The sequence below is a fragment of the Centruroides sculpturatus genome, unplaced genomic scaffold (genome assembly GCF_000671375.1).
Source record: "Centruroides sculpturatus isolate CEXI.00-Female unplaced genomic scaffold, Cexi_2.0 scaffold113, whole genome shotgun sequence".
NCBI classification, from domain to species: Eukaryota; Metazoa; Arthropoda; class Arachnida; order Scorpiones; family Buthidae; genus Centruroides; species Centruroides sculpturatus.
This window is the reverse complement of record NW_019385770.1, coordinates 636719-656255: the sequence shown is the minus strand read 5'-3', so window position 1 is coordinate 656255 and position 19537 is coordinate 636719. Positions and strand designations below refer to the sequence as shown.

At 27.3% G+C, this 19537-nt stretch overlaps 1 protein-coding gene across 1 annotated transcript in view; it reads left to right on the top strand.

Annotated features, from left to right (window-relative positions):
* Nucleotides 1–19537, top strand: part of LOC111641970 (orexin receptor type 1-like) — a 95604-nt gene that overhangs the window by 72460 nt on the left and 3607 nt on the right. The window contains exons 3-5 of the mRNA XM_023388232.1: nucleotides 3290–3686; nucleotides 4933–5098; nucleotides 5791–5903. Of these exons, the coding sequence (XP_023244000.1) occupies nucleotides 3290–3686; nucleotides 4933–5098; nucleotides 5791–5903 (676 nt within the window). The remainder of the gene's footprint in view (nucleotides 1–3289; nucleotides 3687–4932; nucleotides 5099–5790; nucleotides 5904–19537) is intronic.

Genomic DNA, 19537 nt, shown 5'->3' with positions numbered 1-19537 from the left:
ACAGCATCTAGTTAATCGGGTTATGTAGTATAGATTTAATGTGGAGTCCAACTGAAGTATGGAACTGAAGTATGAAGCCAAGCTCTGACGTATAACCAGGACCTTTTGCAGGTTTTATTAAATAGATTCTTAACACGATTTTCATAAGTTCCCAAAATAACACAAAAATATTTAAAGTAATGTAAGAGTTGTGAATACATAAAAATTATAGACATAAAACAAACAAAAAAAGTAAAAACGTATAATACAAATAAAAGAAATTAAATCCATTAGATGTTAGTAAGTCTGATATACAACATAGCGCATCCAATTTTAGTCTAAATGTATATAACTATTTGCTTGTTTTATATTTGTGTCTAAACCATCCAGTAGCATTGCCAATCGAAATTATGTAATTTTCTGTCCCACAGATGATCTGTAATAAGAACTTCATAGATTTGATCTCTGTGTGTAAACTTTTCAAGTCAATTTGATTAGAAAATACATTAAATTAGTGTCGTAATAAAATGGTTTAGAAGGAAAATATAAGCAATAATTTAATACATAATAAATGAATATCGTTGGCATTATTATTAGTATAATAATCCTCTACATTCGAATCCAAAGTTAAGTTTGTCCCATCCGTAAAGCACTATGACTATTCCCTTGTCAACATGTTTTCAAGATAAAACGATTTGATGCAATATTAATCTTACTTTATCCTGACAATAAAAATTATTGTTATTGTTATTATGTGGCATTCTGTAGTGACATTTCATAGAATTTACTACAGTAATGTGGAAATAAGTTATTTGTAGCATTTGTAACTTTTAACGCTTTCTAGACTTTTAACGCTTACAACATTATAGAAATTCACATATATTTAAAATAAGTTAAATTTTTTAAATTAAAATTATAGAGAAATTGAAATTTTAGTTCCTTATTTCTTAAGATTGTGATCGATGCAGATTATTCTCCAAAGAATTTAAATGTATCATAAAGAAGTTCCAGAAAACTTCCTAAATTTCTGTGTAATTTCTGTGATGATAGTGAAACATTTAACTTGTCAAGAAAATGAATATTCACAAATTTGTACAGATATATCAAAATTATAGATCATAAAGTATTTCAAATTCTGTAAGATTATGTTTCCATGAGTTATTTTTCCAATTAGAATTTCGGACGAAATTAAAACAATAGTGAATCTTAATTTAGATGTTAATATATACAAATTTTTCATGAGTGATTTGTTGATCTGTTTCGGATATGTCGGTCTCCAATCCTCACTGTCCCTGTTATAGACCTGATCAAGTCTACGACGGGTATGGAAGAAACGCTCTCTCAATGTCCACAAGACAGAAAGAGTTAAAAATGACAAAAAGAATAAAAAATGTAAAGTTTTGAAAATAGTTTTTTCTTTTATATTTTTAAAATGTTTAAATACTTATCGAAAAGCGAATCTAAATTTAAATTATGAATTATAATGAATCAAATGTAATACAAATTAGAATCTATGTATGGACTATTATACAACTAATATTATAAATTTGATAATTTTATCTAGTTTATGCTTTTTCTAATTATTTGATTTATTTTTTAATAATTATTGTATAATATTTTCCTCAAATCGTAAATTATTCTAAATATACGGCCGATGTAATGTCATGAAAATTTCAGTAGTCTATGAAGTTCTTGTACTGTACATTTAATGAATGATTATTCAAAAATTATTATATAGCATTTATACATTAAAATTTATATTTTAGCAAATTGAAGGAAAGAAATTTATGAATTTATCTTGTCCTTCTTGTTTGCTGATTTTTCCACAAAATTCCAGGCAAATGAGAGCTACAGAAATGAATTTTTTTTTAAAAATTGTATTGGAAATAAATTCCTCGTATGGTATGTCCATACGAGGAATTACTGTATATATCTACTGATATATATCTACTATAATTTACGAATACTTATACAAACGAATGTAATGTTTTTACTACAAAAAATTTATAATATTATTTACAAAATTATTCTTTAAAATTAAATTCATTACAGAAAAAAATTATTACTTTTTTATTACTTAATAATACAGTAATATCTTCACTATTCTTTATAAACGCGAACATTGAGTTTTGCAATTTACCAAACTTTAGTTCGCCTTGATTTAGCCTTAGGTTTTTTGACATTCATTTTAAGAAAATTTTTTTTTTGAAATTTATATCCTTCAGTTCAGATAACTTGAATAAAAATTGAAACAAATAAAATTGTTCATTTAAATTTTAAAAATTTAACTCAGTTTTTTTTATATTTAAAATTTATTTCAGATAGGCTTTTTTATAGCACTTTCCACTTTCAAACATCCATTACGTATTCTTTGAGAACTACAGTGCTTCCATTAAATATCATGGCACGGATGTATAAATAGATAAATTTTATGAGATATTACGTTAAGAGGAAGCATTTCGTACAAAAAGAAAAAACAAAATTTTAGGATGTGTTTCCATGTTATCGGGGATAAATTTTACATCTATTAAATCAATGCTCTTTCTCCTCAAATCCAAAATTCACGAACAATTTCCGATTGTGTAAAATTTGTACCGCATCAGATAGTCAATATTTTGGAAAGTATTAGATTAATCTGGTTCTGTATTCTCTTATAAATCAATAAAAGTAAAAAAGGGCATTTTTACGTTTAGTTTTAAAAAAATTATTAAACATAGTTTAAATTTAATCAAAAATATAACTTTTCACTGAAATTTTTACATAAGTATATAACAAATGTACTGTACATGTATAGGCCTACAAATATTATTAATGCAAAAATATTTTAAGAAGAAAACCCTATATTACCTATTTGCTATTTTTATCAAAAAATATATTTATATTTGATGATATAATTTGTAATATATTTTTGTATGTAATATAACATTATTGAATACAAATACAATTGAGCTTCCAATAACAGCCATCTCGAATAACAAACATGTTTTGTTCTCGTCAGTGGTCATTGTTCAGAATTTTGATTGTATTGGATTGGATTGGAAAGTTATTAATATAGGATTCAATTAATTAAATCCTATATTAATAACTTTCCAATTATTAAAAATATTGGAAATTTATTAAATTATAGAGAATATCATATATCGATTCCAATAAAAATTATTCATAATTTGTTATATATGATTTTTATTAAATAAAATATATAAAGCAAGAATATTTCATTCATAAAATTATTATTATTATATTTGTTACAAAATATTTAGCTGCATTATTTTTTCACAATTTATAAAATTTAAATATATTTTTATTATAGACCGTATCTGTATCCGTATCTGTGTTAACGTTAACTTTTATTTCGGTTGATCGATGGTATGCCATCTGTTACCCTCTGCGATTCAAGAGCACCGCCTTCAGAGCCAAGACATCTATTCTCATTATCTGGCTGATGTCTCTACTTTTAGTCCTACCTGAAGCTATTGTCTTGGATACCCGTCGTCATCCAAACATCCAAGGAGATGTCGATTATTTGACTGATTGTGTCCCCACCTGGTCCGATGGAGATACAACTATATATCAACTATTTCTTATACTAATATTATATATTTCACCATTTATACTAATGTCTATCGCTTATTATCAAATTGCCAAAGTTCTTTGGAATAAAAATATACCGGGATCATCTGAAACGACAGTTAGACATTCACGTAAATGTAAGTATTTTTACATTATTTTTGATATAAGTTAATTAAAGTAACTTTTAAAATTATTTATATTACAAATCACTAATGCGTACTGATTCTCAATCCATCCATTCTGTTCTATGTTTGTCCATTTCTCGTCGTAATGGATCTTGATGCCATGTTTATAGAAAATAATGCTCATCCCACAGATGTCACATTGCTTGGCCAATATCTTGAACATGATCCTAGCCGAACTAAATGGTCTGTTCATACAAAATATCATCTGGCCAACCAGAATACTTAACTCAATATAGCATATTTGGGATGCTCCAGGAAGATGAATTGCTAATCTCAGTACATTTCGCTCAACCTCTAGCATCTAGATCATTTGCAGAGATGACAATCATTTAAACTTTCATTGGCAATGTTATATGTAGCATGTTCAGTCGTTGTTAAGTTTGTATTGATGCCCGAGGTGATGTATTGAAAATGTCTTACTATGGAACATTTACGTGCCTGTTTGGATATTAATTACGTAATATGCATATCTCATTAAATATTCAATAAAAATGTTTTTTTTTTCTTCTTTGATATATTTTTCTGAAAATTATATAATACGTTTAATCAGTAATTTCCATTAAACTCCGTTAAAGAGAAAAGTTTTATTCGTGATTTTTGTATTTGTTACTAAGTTTTCAAGCACTAATGTAGTTTAATTAGTACAGATCTGAAACATATTTATGCTAAGTAAATATTAAGGAATAGTTAATTATATTGAAACTTTAATAGGTAATCCATAAAGTTAAGTGATTCGCTATTCTATTAATTAATTAATTTTGTAATTTTTCTCCACTTAAAATATATGATTAAATATCAAGAAATTGATTTTATATCCTTTAAATATTATATTACACTTATTTTCAATACAAATATATACCAAAAGTATTTAAAAATCAATTAATATTTTGAAGATTTGTTTGTAAATTAGTAAATTTGCTCAATTTAGATGGAAAATCGTAAACTTTGACGTCAGTTCGACATTATTTCCCTTTTACGATGAATAAAATATAAAATAATGTCATATAGATATAAAACTAGCCATTATCCACAAATTTAATGTATTCATTTTTATTAAGTATCGCTACAGCTTTATTTTTCCTGTTTTATACATCAAATATATTAAAAACGTTGTGTAAAAATATTAATATTATATTTAAAAATAAATTTTAATTTAAATATAATAACATATATAATACAATATATTTTCGTTTTGCAGTAACAGTGAAGCATATAGATAAAAACGGTACAACTAAATTTCAACCTGTTAACCAGAATTGCGAAGGACAAATAAGATCAAGAAGAAAAGCAGCAAAAATGTTAATAGCAGTTGTTGTAATGTTTGGTTTGTGCTACTTACCTGTTCATCTTATAAACGCCCTCAGGTAACTTTAAATAAATTGAGATTATATTAATAAGAAAGTTTATTTTTACTTAATTTTACATTAAAATGTTTAAATAATTCAAAGAAAATTATTATAAAAAAGTATTTCTATATTATTAAAATAAATCTTAAAATTTTTATTATATTTTAATGAAATTTTAGTTAGAAAAAAATTATAATAAAGTTTGTTTTAGATAAAAGTGTCTAAAATAATAAAATGTCTTCAAATTGAATTCTGTGGTTTTCTTAAGAAATTCCTTAAAATAGGCATTCTAAAATATAAAAAAAAGTTCAAGAAGAAAAACAAAAGAAGAGAAAACAAAGAATTCTTTGACTCAACTGCATTGCATTTCTTAATGCGCTTAAGTTAAGCACTGTATTTCTTATTCTAAATTGCATTTATTAGGAAAACACAATAAATCATATATAGAATAATTGTATATATTTGAAGCAATTTATAGATTTTCAACAAAATATTTCCTACTTTCTATATTCTAGACTCTAGACTTTAAATATGCGAGTTGCAATGAGTTATTTTTAGACAAAGCTTAACTTGTTTATATATAGAAACAGATTTCAAATATACAATTATTTTCCTCTGTCGATAAAATAAGAATTTATACTGATTTAAAATTAAAATTTTAATTAAATTCTTCGTTGATATTAATTTTTAATTACTATTATTTTTTGTAGATATACCATTGGACTTCCTCAAAGTCATGCTACAACAGTAGCGTCACTTATCTCCCATTGGCTTTGCTATGGTAACAGTGCTGTAAATCCTCTTATATATAATTTTATGAACGGTAAGTCTGCTTTATCAATAAATTTCGATTTAAAGTATTAAATAAGATATATTTTAAAACTTTAAATAGNTTATAAATACTTATAATGTGTTTCCATGGTGTCTAGGCTCGTGTAATCGCATTGAGAATATCACATGATACCAACTCGTTCAGTGAATGTACTTTCCTGAACGAGTTCGTGACACATGACACTCCAAACATTCGTTTTACTACTCTCATAACTCGATACTATGCATCCAGGTTGGAATCGAACATAAATTATTTCAATTTATAAAGATGCTTTTCGTCAAAATATGACATTCTATTGTAATGTATGTCATTTTATTTCTTTTCTTAATGTGTTTAAAAATGGAAAAATGAAGTAGATAATCGGAAACTTATATCAAGAATCCAGATCCGACTTGAAACTAAACATTTGTTTTTACATTATTTCTCTCGTTAGATATACATTGATATAAACACAATGACCTATTGTTTAAATATTTTATTCAATTGTATATAGGTACGAAAAAGATATGAGCGGATATATGGAACTGTATACAGTATATAAATTTGAAGTTACTATTAAAATTTTGAACATTATATATTTGATAGAAGTAATATCAAACAAATGCTGAAAGACATAAAAAAAAAACTTTTTATTGTTGTTAGTTTGAGAAATTACTTTTTCCGCTCGAATAACTATATTAAAGAAACATAGAGCTTTAAATCTGATAAATGTCCATATGGCTCATTTAAACAATTCTATGGTAGATAAAACTCCCTTTTTAGATGTGCCAACTGCTACTTTGTTCGAAGTAATAAGAAACGAATAAATTCAGGATTTTGTCATCGAATAATTTTTTTTTTCTCTCATTGTAACTGCCTGTAAAGTTTAAATCGGATTTGCTAAAAATGCTTTACCATCTAATGGGCGATTAGTAATTGTTAACCTCACTGTCGATAAAATAAGAATTTATACTGATTTAAAATTAAAATTTTAATTAAATTCTTCGTTGATATTAATTTTTAATTACTATTATTTTTTGTAGATATACCATTGGACTTCCTCAAAGTCATGCTACAACAGTAGCGTCACTTATCTCCCATTGGCTTTGCTATGGTAACAGTGCTGTAAATCCTCTTATATATAATTTTATGAACGGTAAGTCTGCTTTATCAATAAATTTCGATTTAAAGTATTAAATAAGATATATTTTAAAACTTTAAATAGAAAAACTTTAGTTAAGTTTGAAATTTTCGTGTCATTAAGTTTTTTTACATGAAATATGAAAGAACATTATCTTTATCAAATATTTAAACTTAGCGGTTTCCTATAATTTTATTTATAATTTTATATTTACTTATACAAAGGATTATATATATACCTTTATATAAAAATTTATAAGTGACTTTCTTGTGAAAATTTGATACTCTGAGAACTAAATCTATCTTTGGCAGAAAAAAAAAATTGTTTATTAATTTTAGATAAAGGTTGAACCAATATATTATATCCGGTTAGAATACAAAATCAAAATTTTAAAACATGTATTTTATTATTTTATACCAAAAAAGAAATAATTTTAAATTATGGTTCAAAGTTATTAATTTGGTTTCGAAAGTTTTCTTACTACGTGTAAATTGATATATTTCTGTTCAAAACATATTTTTATCTTAAATGAGTCATTAAAACTTGTGCATGAAGTTTTTTCATTAATTAATTAACTTTTTTTAAAATTTACTTTTATTATAAAACATAAAACAAAACTGTTGAGAAACTTTATTAAAAAATAAATTTTTATATTATTAATAATTAATCTATATTAAAGGTTACTCCGTTTACTGAGTGTAGACGCATAGATTTAGTATGAAAAAATTACTACCCTTCTTGAGTATTTTAAATTCAATTTTTTTAAATACTCAAGTATTTAAATCTACTAAAAAAATAAGTCAGTTTTTTTAGTAGATGTTGAAAAATTTCTTTACATTCAACAAATATAATACAAAGAAAAATTAAATAAAAGTTTAACAATAAATAAATAATATAAATTAATGTAACACTTAAAATTTTTTTCATTATGTTCATATACTTCTAAATTGATTTCTTTAAATAAGTTTTATTTCTTTTTGACATAGTTAATTTTTCATCTATTGCATAAGTTTTTCTCATTTTAAATATATTTTTTCATAAAACTTTTAGCGTAGAAGATAAAGAAAAACACTTAAGATTGAGATCTATCAGATAATATTGATATACTTGTATATGTAATCGAGTGTATTTTTTTTTTAACAAAATGTATATTTTTAATCAGCACTTTTTAAATTGTTACTAATTATTTATTAGTCAGGTTTGTTAATTTTGTTTCCACTTTTGTTAAGAGTATGTCAATTCCTCAACACAATTATAATATTTTGAACTGAATTTTGATATGATATTGTTTTCACTCTACTTTATATTTCATTTGATCAACACGTTATGTTAACTTACATTTTCGTAAAAATTTTATTTCGAATTCAAATTCAATATTTTAATCTTTAAGTATTAAAAATCATAAAAATACACATATTCTATGTTTCTATGATTTTCAAAAATATTTTTAAACGCATATTCTTTCAGAAAAATGCAAATCATGATTTACAGATTCTAATACACAGTGCTGGTTATTAATTATAAATATTTATAATGTGTTTCCATGGTGTCTAGGCTCGTGTAATCGCATTGAGAATATCACATGATACCAACTCGTTCAGTGAATGTACTTTCCTGAACGAGTTCGTGACACATGACACTCCAAACATTCGTTTTACTACTCTCATAACTCGATACTATGCATCCAGGTTGGAATCGAACATAAATTATTTCAATTTATAAAGATGCTTTTCGTCAAAATATGACATTCTATTGTAATGTATGTCATTTTATTTCTTTTCTTAATGTGTTTAAAAATGGAAAAATGGAGTAGATAATCGGAAACTTATATCAAGAATCCAGATCCGACTTGAAACTAAACATTTGTTTTTACATTATTTCTCTCGTTAGATATACATTGATATAAACACAATGACCTATTGTTTAAATATTTTATTCAATTGTATATAGGTACGAAAAAGATATGAGCGGATATATGGAACTGTATACAGTATATAAATTTGAAGTTACTATTAAAATTTTGAACATTATATATTTGATAGAAGTAATATCAAACAAATGCTGAAAGACATAAAAAAAAAACTTTTTATTGTTGTTAGTTTGAGAAATTACTTTTTCCGCTCGAATAACTATATTAAAGAAACATAGAGCTTTAAATCTGATAAATGTCCATATGGCTCATTTAAACAATTCTATGGTAGATAAAACTCCCTTTTTAGATGTGCCAACTGCTACTTTGTTCGAAGTAATAAGAAACGAATAAATTCAGGATTTTGTCATCGAATAATTTTTTTTTTCTCTCATTGTAACTGCCTGTAAAGTTTAAATCGGATTTGCTAAAAATGCTTTACCATCTAATGGGCGATTAGTAATTGTTAACCTCATAATATCATCTAACAATTACTTTTCGAATCATTAATTTTGGGAGAATATACAATTTACGTTATTTTTATTTTTATTTTTTCGTTAACAAATTAAATATAAACTAAAAAATTGAAGAACATGTCATTTAATTATAAAAAAATAAATAATAACTATTGTTTGATTCGTGAATTTTTTAAAGCTAACAATTTCTGTTTGATAATAATAACTACATATTTTTTACTATTTTTGGAGCGCAATGCCGTGATTTTCTAAATTGTTAATAAGTTAATTCATTTTTTTTAATGTACTGTAATTAGCAATATATTTTACAGTATTTGTGACTATCAATAACATAAATTCAGAAATAAATTGAACAAAAATAATCTGATGAAACTTGCGATTCTCACAGAAGTAATAATGAAGAAATAATAATGGAAAAGTAAGTTAAAGAGAAATGATATTTATTAGTTGAGTAATTTCCACTATTGAAGATGAAAAAAAAAATGTATAATTTTTCTTCCTTTAATTTGTTGTTTCAATATTTGTTCTTGCCTCCAAATGTTTTTGAGATACTTTTATTGTATAATTTTCTTTATATTCTAAATCACGTTGCTTTTTATATTTTGAAGTTTATCCTCTAATATATTTATTTTTATTATATAGTTTGAGTTTGCGTATTCTAAATTAGTGAAAAGAATTATGAAGAAAAGGAAAGTTCACACAAAATTGACTATTGGCATAAACCTAAATGAACTTTGTTCGATCAAGCGATAAGTAAGTTAAAACCTGGATAATATTGATGTCAATTAAGGAAATGTATTATCTAGGAATTCATGAAATTATCTCGAGAATGCTTTCAAATATTTGCAGAAATTTTTCATCTCTATCCATATTGTTTTCAACGAATAAACCGGAAGTCATTATGAATTCTAAATATTTAAATGAAGATATCATTCACTGTTCTATCCAGAGTTTATGCCAGATATGATTGCACTATTGACATGACCATCTCGTTTTTTTTTTCCAATTCAGTTATATCTTGTTCGCAATGAGAATGGTCAGCATAAATGACCAGTATGCTCGATGTCTTGGCTTATATTATTCGCTGGCTAATATCTGAGAAATTCAGATTCGAATCAGGATTGGATACTCAAACTTGTAAAAACTAGATCGAATTTGAACCTTAATTTATTCTGAACGTAAGTTGTCTAAGCCTGTACGTTTGAATCTGACCGATAGTTTAATAATATTATTATCTTCCGTCCTAAGGGCACCAAGAGAGCTTTTTTCCAGACTCCATTGTGAGTTCGGTCAGGCAATCATTTCCTACATATCTGGAAATGATCGACCATGAAGAAGGACGTCTTTTCATAAGGATTTTTTTTATAACATTGTGAAAGCTATTCAACGAAATCGTAATAAATGATAGAATACTTTGAGATGCAAATAGTACAAGAATATTAGAATTTTTGACTCGGTGGAAATAGAGTAAGATATAAAGTGATTTTCTTTAATATTGTGTTTATGGAGAATTTTAACCTCACAAAATATCCAATGACTTTCTGGCCTCCCATCTTATTCCCATTGCGAATATATCGAACAATTTTACCTGCATGAAATTTATTACTTTTTAAACTTTAAACAATTTGCACATTTCCCTACAAGCGATAATTCTTTTCTGGATTTGATTTTGTCATAATATCCATACCACCATTAATCTTACCAATGACTTTAAATCGTACCATACAGCTCTTTTGCTTGATCTTACAATCCCACATCCCTCCAAAATACCAAACAATTTTATTTAATTCCTAGATAAAAACAATTTTAACTGAATAAAAGCTTCAAAACATTGTCTTTGATTGGTTATCTCTCATCGATCCCAAGTATACTAACTATATAACAAAAATACTCATATGTCAAATTGTATCTATTTTTTATCTAAAATATAAAAAGGTACATTTTTTTCAAAAATGATTCGACCTTTTTTCTTCGAAAACTCAGAAATTCGATGCATCAATAATGGAGCAAATAGAAAAAGTCAATCCACGCTATATATATTTACAGATGTTTTTAGATACACTGTTACACGAAATATTTCACTCCATAGTTAAAACAACTGTTTCAAATCCTAAAACATTTTGAAATATTTTGCCTAATTTTTCTAAACTCGAATCCACCAAACAGTCCACTTTTTCGCTCTAACAAATTTACCAAATATATCATGACATAAAAAGCAGATTTGAACTTTTAAATTTCATCAAAAAACCTATTATAAATCTCTTAATTACTCTTCCTCTAGCACACTGACTGCTTTTCATTTGCGTTTATCATCGTAAAAAATGCCATAACCAAATTTAACATATTCAATTTTAGTTCCGATGCAATTCCTAGCATAATGATAAAGAATTTACCCGCAGCTACTGTTTATTTTTACTCCTTTATTTAACGAAACATTACTAACAGTTTCGTTCCTTGACAGTGGCAAAAACTTTAATAGCAATTCCAAAAACAAAGAAACAACAGATATTGTCCGACGCCTCTCTCTTCCATTTTATTAAAACGTTTTGAACTATGCATATATGATTACCTGTATTTTCTTATTACAACGTTGGCATTAAACATAAATCTACTGTCTTTAATCTCAACCAAACCCAATATAAAATTCTTAGTTGATTCGAATCTAAAATCATCTTGTTACATCATGATTAGGGTTTCTCAAACGGGATTCCGGGATCCCAGGATCCCGGTTGTTTTTTTAACCCGGGAAATATCCCGGGAAATTTTTCTTATCCCGGGAAATCCCGCAAATTTCTTAAAAATTCACTTTTTTTCTTATTTTGTGTTAAGGTTGAGGAATTTTGCAAATAGAAAGCATAATTAACTCATAAATTGTCAGAATACATTTGTATTTATCAATTTTAAACCTACTTATTAGTTTCTTAAGTTTTTGCTCATTATAGCATGTCACAAATGGTCAATAATCAATACATAGCTTATTTGTGGCATGACTCTCAAAATTCTTTACTTATTGGAACCTGTAATATCTGGAATAATTGTGCTTATGCTGTCTTAATTTTTAACCATGCCCAATAGCTTCGATAACGCGTAACACCATGTTGTACGATGTCTGTAAGTACGAAGTTTTTCTTCATAAACCTGATGATCAAAGACAAACTAACTGACGAATTATTGGGCTATAAGCTTGATGTTTCTATTAAAGCAGTCGAAGTAGACAAATGAAGAATACTAGAGAGCAAAAGAAGTATTACAACCTCGAAAACGAACTCGAAATCTTCCAGGCTACAGGTGAAAAAACACATAATATCTGTCTTCTCTTAAATGCATTAAACACTATTCCAATCACATCAATTGAATCGGAAAGGGCATTCTCGGTGGCAAGACTTTTCATTACTAAAATAAGAATTAGAGTGAGTTATCGGAGTATTGACCATCTTTGCTTTTTAAAATCTTATAAAAGTTTGCAATATTTTGTATTATATTTTATTTAAAAAACGAAAATTACCTTCTAAATTAGAAGTTCATTTTTTTAATTTTTAACTCAATTCAAAACATTTTTTTTGTTGTTGTTGTATGCAGTTTCCAGCAAACTTTAATTAATTTTTTTCTATTTGTGAAAATTTCTACGTTATTTAAAGGTAATTTTTATTATAGGCCTATAGACCTTACACAGCATTATTAATATGATTTTGGAGGTTACAGAACTTTAAAATTACTTTAAAAAATGGAAAATAATTATATCATTTGATTTCAAGATATTTTGTATACCTTAAAAATAATTAATTCTATCCCGGGATCCCGGGAAACAGTTCACTTTTATCCCGGGATCCCGGGACAAGCAAAAGACCGGGAAATGAGAAACCCTAATCATGATATCACGCAAGCCTTCGATTCAGTTATTACCGCTGCCTTATTAAATACCTTACACAAAATGTCGACGCTTTCGACATTTTCCCAGTTTTACTTCAATGATTGAATAATTACTTCTTAATCTGTACTTACACCATACGCCTGGATGATTTCTCATTTGCTCTGTTTTCTTCTCTAATTGGTATTCATCAGGACTCTCATCCCAATACTCTCCTATTTAGCGCTTATCTCACCAATATTCTTCCATTGTTCTTCAAACGTCTCGTCTGTGCCGGACATTAAACTAATTACAGTACTTCTAATTTCACCTACTTCCAACACGATGTCTCATCCCTGGTTAACTTACTATTACTTTTATAATCTTAAGACCAATTTATTGAAAACATTTATTATACAGTATATAACCGTTCTCCTACCTATCCCCCTCTATATACATCTGTATTTCTGGCCATCAAATCTGCTATTTAAGTTTTTTTTAATGATTTAGGCATCATCAGTGATTCAAAACTCAGTCTTAGCAGTCACATTTAGCATCTACTTAAAACTTTGTTAATCAGGAGAGGAATGTTTTGACGCAATTGCAAATCAATTTCCTACTTAAAAGCTCTAGTTCTTTGTTTTTCCAGCCAAACTTTAGTCCATTATCGGTCTCTCGCTATGGGCTGTGAATTCAGACTCTAATTTAGACAAAATTCAATCTGCGCTGAATAAATCTTATCTTTTGCTCAATAAACCCTAACCATTCCCATACCGAGAATAGCAAAGTTGCGCAAACGCGTCTTGACCTTCCTCTTCTGATCGACATCTTTCATTATTTTGATGCCATATTCTTTTATACAAATCTTAACTGTATTACTTTCCCGGCTCCTCTTATATATAACAGAGGCAAAGTATGCCAATCGGTCAAAAAATGACCATCAAAGATTTCTCGGGTCCAAAGATATAAACATTTTTGGACTCAGGGGACCTTGAAACGTCGAAAAATGCCGAAAAGATTGGGTTTCTTTTTCTATATATATGGATGCTAGTGTGTATGTTGCACGATTTGGTTCACTCTCTTTGAAGCTTAATAACTCGTGTGTTTTTGTCGAAAATTTCTGAAATTTTGCAGAGTTTGTTAATGAGGGGATTGATGCTATTAAATTTTGGTGGTTAAAGATCGAGGGGATGGGGTTGTGTGTATCTCCAGTAGGGTTAGACTTAACGACGATTTTACTCGTTATTAGCATTTAAAATTTTTTATAAAACTCATCCCTACCCTCAAAATTAACCCTTTTGCCATTCTGTAATAGTTAAAAATATAAAAAAAATTTTTTAAATAAAATATGATAACAGATGGCGCCACGAAATGTTGCCGGGAAGTTAAGTAACTCGTTGCTGGATTTTTTAAAATTCAAATTATATTTTTTTCGTGTTTCGTCTTTTAACTCATATAATCACGGGTTTTATACACATTTCTTTTATTCGTCTAATTATAACTCGTAAATTCATTTTTATTAATTTTCTCAAAACCGTTAGTAATATAGAGCATCAATTACTTCAGGATTTTTAAAATTTCATAAAACACTGTAAAAAGTATTTCTAACATCACGGTATTTTAGAGTAATATATCTTTTATATATTATATTTATTGTTTTTGTTGAAACTGGATGATTAAATCTGCAACAGACACTGTTATAACTAACAATAAACTTTAATTTACACAAAAGAAGGAACACTACAACTTCACACACTTGAAGAGAACGAAAAAGGCGGGANACTCTTAGCACCATCTGTTGGACAAAAAAGCCTTAACCATAGATGATATCATTTAATTTATATGAATGTTTAACGGAATAATATATAGCCTATGTCCACCCTGAGGTTCCATTCTAAATATTGGTGAAAGAACTTTTGAAATCGGATGAGTAGTTTCGGAGATTACCCGCTGCAAACAAACTTACTTACTTACATACATACTTACAAACATTACCTCTTTATAATATTAGTATTTATCTCAATGCATCTAAACCGTAACCGTTTTTTCAGGAATGCTTTCTTTAAAATGCATACAAAATAACCTCTAAACAGCAATCATCTCCGAACCACAGCCACTTTTTATTTTCCCTTAGTGGCTGTTGTTCAGAGGTTTGACTGTATAAGTTCTGAAAATTAAGCTAAAAATTGTATAAGCTTAAAATTATTTTATTTTAAAAATATAATTCAGTTTAAACGTAAGAAATCACTATTCTTAGTAATCTAACCAATTACTGTAAAGAAATGCATAATTTAAACTAATACCATTATATTTCAAATATAATTTTATACGAATCGAAAAGAACTTTTTTAGACATTTTAATTAATTTTTATCCTTTATAAAAAACTATTTAAAATGTAAAAACACTTAATAAAACATTTAACATTTTTTAATATTTATTTTAATTAATTACTTATAATTTGTATTTATATCTTCATTAAAAGCACATTATACATTAATGCACATTCTGTTTCATAAAAGAAAAAAGCATGAAAATTATAGATTGTGATGACTAATATAAACCTAAAAGAATAATAAAATGCTATTCATAAATATTTGTTTTGAAGTGTATTAATATATCTACTTTATTCATTCATAAATCCTGTTTATCATTTCATATGATATGAAATTGTGCTTTCAGAATATGAAATATTCATATTTCCAAATAAGTAAAAACTGTGAATATTTCATGTGTAGAAAGTTTAAACTCTTCAGAATTTCATGAAAATATTGGAAATGGAATAACCTAAATATTTTATACTGAAAAATAGAAGTTTAAGGTGTCCAGGACACGTTTAGTTTATAAAATTCATTAAAAAAAATTTTTAAACAAAATTTTTAATAGCATTTTATCAAAGATAATTTATTTAATAATTATTATAAGCTAGACAATTATTAAAAATATAAAAACTAGGCAAATAATTATTAACAAAACATTTATCAAGTGATTTGATCAATAAAAGATATTGTTCATTACTTTCCTTTATTCTAAATAACTCAAAAAATTATTATTATAAAATTAGCAACAGTTTACATATGAATTTGCTTAAATTTTCAAGAAAAATGAAAATAATCAATTATACAGAAGATGCAAAAAGTAACTCTGAGCGAACGCGATAATTGATTGTGTTATAAACTTTTTTAATTAAAAAGACTCTTTAATTTGCTTCCCATAAACTGCATGCGACAAAAAAAGCTAATAAAATTTTTATGGCTTAAATAGTTTGATTAATGTCTTAAATTAAGTTTATGTTGATGGTTCTTTACATGAAAACCATTTTGTAATTAATACTTTCTTTTGTTGCTACTTATCAAAAACTATTATCCTAATATACACATGGGCTATGTAAATTGTGATATATTTTGAATTTTTATTAAGTTATTTTTTCATAAATATTATGTGTTTGAAATTATTGGAAATAATTAATTTTAATTTTTGTTGTTATTTTGAATGACATTTGAAGAGATATTTCTAGATTTTGTCGAAAATTTTATATAGGCCTATATAACTTTTCAATGCAAACTAGTAAAACATAGTTGTTAACGTAAGGTAATAAAATTATAATTATCTTTATTGAACGATTTCCTTCTGTCAATAATTAGGGAACAAACCTAACAGAAACAATTTTCGAAAACTTCCTCAGTGTATTTATTTTGTCAATTGTGAGTATCATGGGCTGAGTTACGGGAGACATGGGGAGCATTTCCCAAACATTGGTAGGAAAAAGTAAATTTTGAGACAAAATGCATACATTTATATATATATATAGGCCTATATATACAGAACGGTTAGAACTAAGCGCACAATAATTATACCATGTGATTCCTTGACGAAAACCAACAAAAAAGACCTGTTTATCGATTAGTCGCGCTGTTTCGGAGATATTCCCGCCGAAAGTCTTATGACGTCACTTCCGGTATAAAGAAATAAATCAGAAATAACTCTTATAAAATGAAGTTACGAGATATTTATTAACGTTTAGTATCACTGATTGCATGATAATAAGTATTCAAAATAACCTCTGCCTAGTGAGGAACAAGAAGCTGCCCGTCGAAGAATGCTCCTTTGAAAGCATGTTAGGTGTTATTGTTGTGAAGGCCTGGTTCAAGTCGGCTGCTAGGACTTCTTAGGAGTCTAGTGGTAACGGCGTTTTTCGCTATTGTTTACAATTTTTATAAATTTTTATGATTATTGCTCCAAAAACCTAAAAGCAAATTTAGCAGTGAAGATAAATACAAAAAGTATCGCTCTATTACTAGGAAATCTAAACTTGACATATGGGCGCGTTATCCTTTGGGCAAAAAGGGCAATTACCAGGAGCACTCACCAACAGGAGGTTACAAACCAATCTTTTATAAGAAAATATTTACCCAAAAAATTTCCGTGACGAAAAATATCTGAAGTTAATACTGAACATGGGGTCCATAATCCAAATTTGCCTGGTTCCATGAAGCTATAACGCTCTACTGACTTCATATTATAAAATTAAGTGCGTTAGATGAAAAAAAACTGCGTTTGAAACATCTGCTTAGTACAAAGCCGTAGCCAGAGGGTAAACGAGCTTAATGTATTCTATTAACTACATTGAAGGATCAAACACTAACGATATGTGATTATTCTGTGTACAAATATACTTTCTAGGTTAGTTTTCGACTTACGACAAAACTTTGGGAATTTAACCTGTTCGTGAGTAGGGAAACACCTGTATTATAACACATTGCCATTAGCTTAAAGTACTTTTTGTGTTTGTAAATGCTAACTCTGTTAATTTAGGCCTTAAAGTGCCTTAAGCAGTTTATTCTGAATCGGGTATTAGTGCTAATAGGGCGGAAACAATAAGGGGGAAAACAGTCAATAAATTAAGCCTAATACTAAATATGTTTTACAAATGATTTTAAAATAATGTCAGTAACAATACATAAATAACTACATAAAGTACATACATAAATTCTTAATTTCTTCTGCAATTTTATTTAAAAATTTTGCATAGAAAATTTTAACTTTCTCTTTAAATTGCTCAACTCCTCCGAAAAATTAACATCATTATCATACATGTTTTAATTAAAACGCTACAGCATCTTTACAGTTGATGAAAATGTGCATCTTTGAAGTTGGTGTTATCACGTTATCCAGGTGTGAAAACGTGGCACATTCAACGGCTGGGGCTCAGTGGTATTTATCTAGTATGTTGGTCTTGGTAGAACAGGTAAAGTGGCAATGCTGTTCACAACTGGGAAAAAAATTAAAAAAATTTAAGTAAATCATTCATTATACATGTATTCATGGGCGACTTCAGAAGAGGCACACGGAGCATTTGCCGTCCTCTGGAATCCAGTAAAATATTCCACAAATTATAATCGTAAAAGTAATTGAGATATTGAGACCTTACACTCTTAACCATAGGAGGCTTTTTCTGTCTTTTTGTATTGATGAAATATTGTATTCTATAATCTACTTGTGGAAAATCCCCAAAAGTTAAATAAGTAAATAAAAATTTATTGATGTAATTATTTGTCTCCACGCTTTGCTCCCCTGGAAAATTTTCTGTGAACGTCCATTCGTGCATTCATATTTTGAAATGCAATATATTTTAAAAAAATCAAATTTAAAAACAAATTTCCCAGATAATTCCCTAAACGTTTCAAGCCTCTAACTTTGCCCCCGGATAGTTTTATTTCCCATATGTCAAATTCCCTGACTTCGTAACAGTATGTTACTACTAATGCTTTTCATCAACAGAGGCAAGTGTTAGTAAATATAGATTTTTAGATGCCCCCAGAAGACGAATCTTTGACGACGATTTCACAAAAATTCGTCACTAGGAGATAGCTAAAATTCTGCATTTATCAGCATTTAAGTACATAATTTTACGATAAGTCTCTCTCCGTTAGCGCCATCTAGGAACACTCACAGAAATTATCTATGCAAATAAATTACTCAATGCTGATAAACTATAAGTAATATAAAAAATTGCAAGCATTTGTTATTGATTAAAATTAAAACACAAAAAACATGTATAAAATATAACCAACAGTTTAAATCTATGGTTTACTGACTGTCCACCGTATACCTGTAGGCCTATTTCTAAACAGTTAAAACAGAAATTCGTCTTATGAGATAGTGAAGTGCTTAGTTATGTCTAATTATATTGGATATATAATGCTCTTTAGAATTTATGTCACTTGAATTAAACTATTATTTGAACACTTCAAATTACTTTATTAACTGTGATT